This window comes from Aulonocara stuartgranti, assembly GCF_965226115.1.
Source record: "Aulonocara stuartgranti genome assembly, chromosome: 12".
NCBI classification, from domain to species: Eukaryota; Metazoa; Chordata; class Actinopteri; order Cichliformes; family Cichlidae; genus Aulonocara; species Aulonocara stuartgranti.
In genome coordinates, this window is record NC_138948.1 from 22,791,501 (window position 1) to 22,797,500 (window position 6,000).

Sequence of the window (6,000 nt, forward strand, 5' to 3'; positions counted from 1 at the left end):
ACAAATTGTGAATTCATTTGTATATAAATTCCAGAAATAAATTAAAGCTCCTCTTTTCATCCATGTCTTGGGTCCTGTGCATATTTTAACTTTTTAATATTTTTTTTAACTTCTGTAACGGAGGAATTTGCAGACTTTGTGATGAATGAAGTCTATTTTATCTTATCAAACAAGAAATTTAACTTGTGGTTTAACTTTTTCTTGAAAAAAAGCTGCTGGAATTTATGCCATAGGCTTTTTGATTATTTCAATTCAATTTAAGGCTAATTTTACTTTTTTGCAAGTTTCTTAATGCAGCTGTCAAAACGTTTCTTTCCCCCCCACAGTGTGTCCTCTGTTCTCTCATGTCAAGGCAAGGCAAGGCAAGTTTATTTGTATAGCACAATTCAACAACAAGGTGATTCAAAGTGCTTTACAGAGACATTAGAAACAAAAACAAATAAAAAGCATGATTTACAATTGATTAAAACAAGCAAACAAACAAACTAACTAATTAACAAACAAACAAACAAAACAGTATATAAAATCAAAACAGATAAAAGCAGAACAGTAGATAAAATCAGTAGTTAAAATGTTAGTTTTGAAATTTAAGCTTAAAAGTGTGGATTTGGTGCTTTATTCAAATGCAGCTGAGAACAGGTGAGTCTTCAACCTGGATTTAAATAAACTGAGTGTTTCAGCTGATCTGAGGCTTTCTGGGAGTTTGTTCCAGATATAAGGAGCATAAAAGCTGAATGCAGCTTCTCCGTGTCTGGTTCTGACTCTGGGAACTGATAAAAGACCGGATCCAGATGACCTGAGGGATCTGGAAGGTTCATACTGGGTCAGGAGGTCACCGATGTATTTTGGTCCTAAACCATTCAGAGCTTAATAGACCAGCATCAGAACTTTAAAGTCTATCCTCTGACGGACAGGCAGCCAGTGTAAAGACCTCAGAGCTGGACTGATGTGGTCCACTTTTTTGGTCTTAGTGAGGACTCGAGCAGCAGAGTTCTGAATGAGCTGTAGTTGTCTGACTGATTTTTTTAGGTAGACCTGTAAAGATGCTGTTACAGTAGTCAAGCCTACTAAAGATGAATGCATGGACTAGTTTTTCCAGGTCCTGTTGAGACATCAGATCTTTTATCCTTGATATATTCTTGAGGTGATAGTAAGCTGATTTTGTTATTGTCTTAATGTGTTTTTCTAAGTTTAGGTCTGCATCCATCACTACACCCAAATTTCTCGCCTGGTTTGTGGTTTTTAGGTGTATAGATTGAAGTTCTCTGGTGACCTGTAATCGTTTTTCTTTGGCGCCAAAGACTATTACCTCAGTTTTGTTTTTGTTTAGCTGGAGAAAATTGTGGCACAACCAGTCATTAATTTCCTCAATGCATTTACCAAGAGCCTGTACAGGGCCTTGGTCTCCTGGTGACATTGTGATATATATATTTGTGTGTCATCTGCATAGCTGTGGTAGTTTATTTTGTTGTTCTTTATAATCTGTGCCAGTGGGAGCATGTAAATGTTAAACAGAGGGGTCCCAAGATGGAACCTGTCAGTTGGCTCCCTCTCCCTGAGTATGGTTTTGGTGGAGTTTTCTTCCTGTTAAAACCATGTTTTTCCTTCCCGTTGTCGCCAAGTACTTGCTCATACTGAATATTCTGATCATTGGGGTTTGCTGTCTCTCTCTATTTATTGTGGGGTCTTTGCCTTACAACATAAAGTGCATTTAAGTGACTGTTGTTTTGATTTGGTGTAATTTAAATTAAATTAAATTAAATTAAATTGAATTGAAGTAAAATGCCAACTTTTTAAACACCATTGCAACATAATCGCAAGACATCAGTGGCATGAAACTGTCTAGTCTTCCATCAGGACATTAAGTCTCCTAAACAAAGGCTATAGTCTTCTTAAATAATGTACTGTGTATTTAATGCTGGAGAACAAAATGTTGTAATGCCTATAAACCATATGTTAGCAACAGACCGTGTTTCAACCAACTAATGTCATTTACAAAAATGAATGAGTTTGAAACCAGGGAAGCAGTTCAAAATTCTAACTCATTTGAAGTTTTTAGCTTTTATTCATTTAGGAATTTATAGTTTATTTTGAATTTAGGCTTTTTGTATTCCAGTGCATTAAAGTGAATTGCAGAAAATTGCAGATTAATTCACTTATGTTTTAATTAGGACTTAAAGACATTATTGGAGAAAGGACAGGAAATTATTAAAATAGCTACAAAAGAACATCTGTATACACCTGCCTCAGTCAAATACGAATGAATGCAGATTTGCGCTTTTAATATTTGGATTTTTATCCAGCTGGTCAACCACATCTATAAACCCTGTTTCCCTCTTTTCATAGTTTTTTTTTTTTTACCTCATACCTTAAAGTTGTTCAAACAGCTAGTAACCTGAATAAAAATTGGGTTGGCTGTGTAAAAAATGGAATTAGATTTTCAGCAAAAGATTTATTTTTGAGGTAACTGACCCAATTGGACACCTTCTGTGTCTGTGTCTGGGTTTTGTCTCACTGCACTACTCCTGCCAGTGGCTCTATCGCCAGGACAAAAATCCTGGCAGAGAGTGGATGACCTTATGAATATAATATTTGTGACAATTTTGTTTTCTTGTGATTTGAGATATAGGATTTTTGGCCTATTAATGAAAGACTCAAGAGGATGAACAGAAGGTAATTCAAGTGACTTTTAATATGGCATAGTCCCAGATGGGCTGGTCTGACCATTTCTAAAGCTTCTGATTTACGGTGGTTTTCCTACACAACCATGTCTAAGCTTTACAGAGAGTGGTCTGAAAAAGAGAAAATATCCAGTGAGAAAATATCAACCGTGTCAGTGCCAGAGGTTAGAGGAGAATGTCCAAGCTGATAGGAAGGCAAGAGTAACTCAAAATACATCTCTGAACGCATAACACGTCGAGGCTTGAAGCAAATGGGCTACAGCAGCAGAAGACTTCACCAGGTCCCACCTCTGTCAGCTGAGAGCAGAAAACTGAGGCTACAGTTTGCACAGGCTCACCAAAAATGGACAATAGAAGATTGGAAAATGTTGCCTGGTCTGATGAGTCTCGATTTTTGCTGTAAAATTTGGGTGGTAGGGTAAGAATTTGCACTGTACTTAAATGGCCTCCACAGTCTCCAGATCTCAATCCAATACAGCATCTTTAGGATGTGGTGGAGTAGCAGCATGCTGTTATGTCAATGTGGACCAAAATCTCTGAGGAAGGTGTTCAGCAACTTGTTGAATATGTGCCATTAAGAATTACTTGCAGGTTGTGCCTAATAAATTGTCTGGTCGATGAGTATTAATCAATCGGAAATTAACCTATTCAATCTATTAGTTAAGGTTTTGAAAATAATGTCAAAGTCCAAGTTAGTGTGATAACTGGCACATAAGTAGATGTTTTCGACTTGTTGCAGATTAATTGAACAGAGGGAATGCTTCTTGTAGAGGCGAAATACTGTTTTTAAGTACACACTGTTTGTCTCTTTCTACAAGACCCTGCCTACTGCACCGTCTCTATTAGGCCCCGTTATGCCTCTTCACACAAATGACCGTTTAACCGTCTTTTCCGGACCCTAACGCATCCTGTGTTATTACCGCCATTGTCTTTCTTTCTGCTGCATACATGTGTGAGGCTGGGCCTTTTGATATGCGAAGAGCTTTGCCTAGGCTTTCCTACAGGCACACTGGTCTGTGTTTACTCCTCAGTCAGAATGCCTCCTTTCCACAAGTTTGACATGCCTTTTTGTTGCTATGGTAAGCCCTTCCTTAAAATGTATATTTTTGCTTTCTGGCCTGGATGTTTTTTTTTATCTCAGTGGTTTAGAGCCTGTTGCCCCCAGGGCCAGATTTAAATGTGTGTGGGTCTTCAAGGATTTTTCTGCAGAAAAGCCGTTTGGATTGCAGCCTTACCACCATACAAGTGCGACCGAATTGTGTCATTTCAGGTTTTTGAGCCATCGTTGGAACCAAAGGAAAGTCCAAAAGAGAAGCAAAAAACACAAGACAAAAGCAGATGAAAATGGACCAGATTGGATTATGTCAGACTTGGCATGCGCCTCGTTATGAGGGAAGTCTTCGTTCTGTCTTATCACACACTGCCTTACAGCTAAATGAATTTTTTTTTTCTTAAAAGGCAAAGCACTGCTTGGCTCATTGGAAAACAACAGGCAGATCGTAACTGTAAATACTGGTTTAAAGTGGTGTGGGCTCCACATTATTTTCAGTCACAAAACAGGAAGTGAGAGGAGGGAAAAAAATATGCATACATTGGGTGATTGCACTAACTTTAGGGAAAAAGTGGTTCATGTCTAGAAAGCTTTTAAGCTTTAGGCTTTTGTAGAGATGGGGAAATCTTTTCATGTGATTAGAAATGTACCCGAAAGCGTTTGGATTGCAACCTGAACATCAACTTTTCGGGTTCTTCAGTGGAAACATCCTCTACAGTATCTTGGGGTGTGTTCAGCTCTCAGGGTAGGTACATTTTTTTAAAATGGTAAAAATCAGAATTGATTGCTTTTCTTGTGGGTTGGACATTCAAGGAAACCCACCGCTTTACTCATCAGGTGTGAAACTAAAGAATCTTAATCTTAGAAATGTACAAAAGAAATAGAAGTGGGTTGTCTGTTTAGGCGATGGGACATTTTGTATCATATTTCTTAACAATTTCATATCCTTCCGCTGCTTGTGTGTCATTTCTGCTTCACTTGTAATTAGTACACCTCAACCCTCATATCTTCAAGAGCCAGGGGATGCTTGTTTGTAACATTCAACAGGTAATCAAGACTGATTAGGCACTGCACATCGCCTAATTTCATTAGATCTCAGAAGCACACTATATCTTGCATAACTGCAAACACGTGGTCTCGTGGAAAAAAACCCACAAGTAGCAACAGAGGCTTATAATTATGATCATTAAGCTCTAGATACAGAATTTAAATGTTATTCACTAAAATGGAACGTTAATAATGCAGATTTACTCAGCCACATGTTTCTAATTGTGTTTAAAACTCATTTTGTTTCTCTTACGTATGATCAATTTTTAGGTCATACACTAATTAATTAAATATACCACTGTTTTATGCTAAAACAAAATAAACATGTAGCTTGTGTGCATTGTGCGGCATTCTCTTGAGTGAATGTGTTCTGTTCACTGTGTCACATGTGGACTCCTTCTGTATTACTGTGAAGCCCTTTAAGTGTGCTGTGACATGTCCTGAAGTCCTTGTTTAGCACCTCTCTTTGTGTGTTCGGGGTGTGAACTGATACCTAGTGTCAGCTAGCGTCAGGGACAGAATGGCAAGAGAGAGATAGTTGAGGTTCTACATAAACGGATAGGCCTTGAGGATAAGCCTTGTGGAAGCAGGAGGCACAAAGTGAGAAAGAAATGGAAATGGAGGAGAAAAAAAGTGGCGAAAGAAATGGAGGCGACTGACAGAGAGAAATGGGGCTTTAATAGAGGGATGTCAGTTTTCTCCAATTTAATGCAGGACGAAGCTGTTTTCTTGGAATTAGATGGTTGAATCAATGAAGCTTTCCAGTCATTATTTAGTGCACAGTGACATCAACTGTTGTTGCATTCATCACCCGGCAGAATAAAAGCAAAAATTGTTTTTTTGCAAGGCTTAACCTTATCACCACTTGTCAGTTAATTATGCATCGAAAGCAAGGGGCATGGGTTCAACAGTGAAACACTTTGATTGAGCCCTTTGAACTCAACCGGGAAAGAAATCAGTTCTCTTAATCCTTGCTCCTATGTAATCATGGTAGCCGGAGGATACGGACCTCTGTGTCCATCATCTCCAGGCCAGCCAGCGGCTGCAATATTGCTAATGCAATCACCTCTGTGATCTGAACTTTGGAACTTTGAAAGAAAATAAATAGATAAACATGTCAAACATGAGGTAAAGAAGAAAAACGAAGGTGTAAATGAGTCATTTGCAAAAGGTTCTTACAGTGCGGACCTATAGAACTTTTCCAGCTGGTCTCAATAGCCT

The 6,000-nt window shown here is 38.4% G+C and overlaps 1 protein-coding gene across 6 annotated transcripts in view; it reads left to right on the forward strand.

Moving 5' to 3' along the window:
• LOC309718598 (uncharacterized protein) overlaps positions 1-6,000 on the forward strand; it is a 311,824-nt gene that overhangs the window by 107,966 nt on the left and 197,858 nt on the right. Inside the window, exon 1 of one of the 6 annotated variants that reach the window (XM_082554025.1) lies at positions 4,265-4,477. The exons of the other annotated variants lie outside the window; for them this stretch is intronic. Coding sequence (XP_082410151.1) covers positions 4,377-4,477 — 101 coding nt within the window. The 5' untranslated portion in view covers positions 4,265-4,376. Of the gene's footprint in view, positions 1-4,264; positions 4,478-6,000 lie in introns of those variants that run through there. 6 annotated transcript variants of the gene reach the window in all.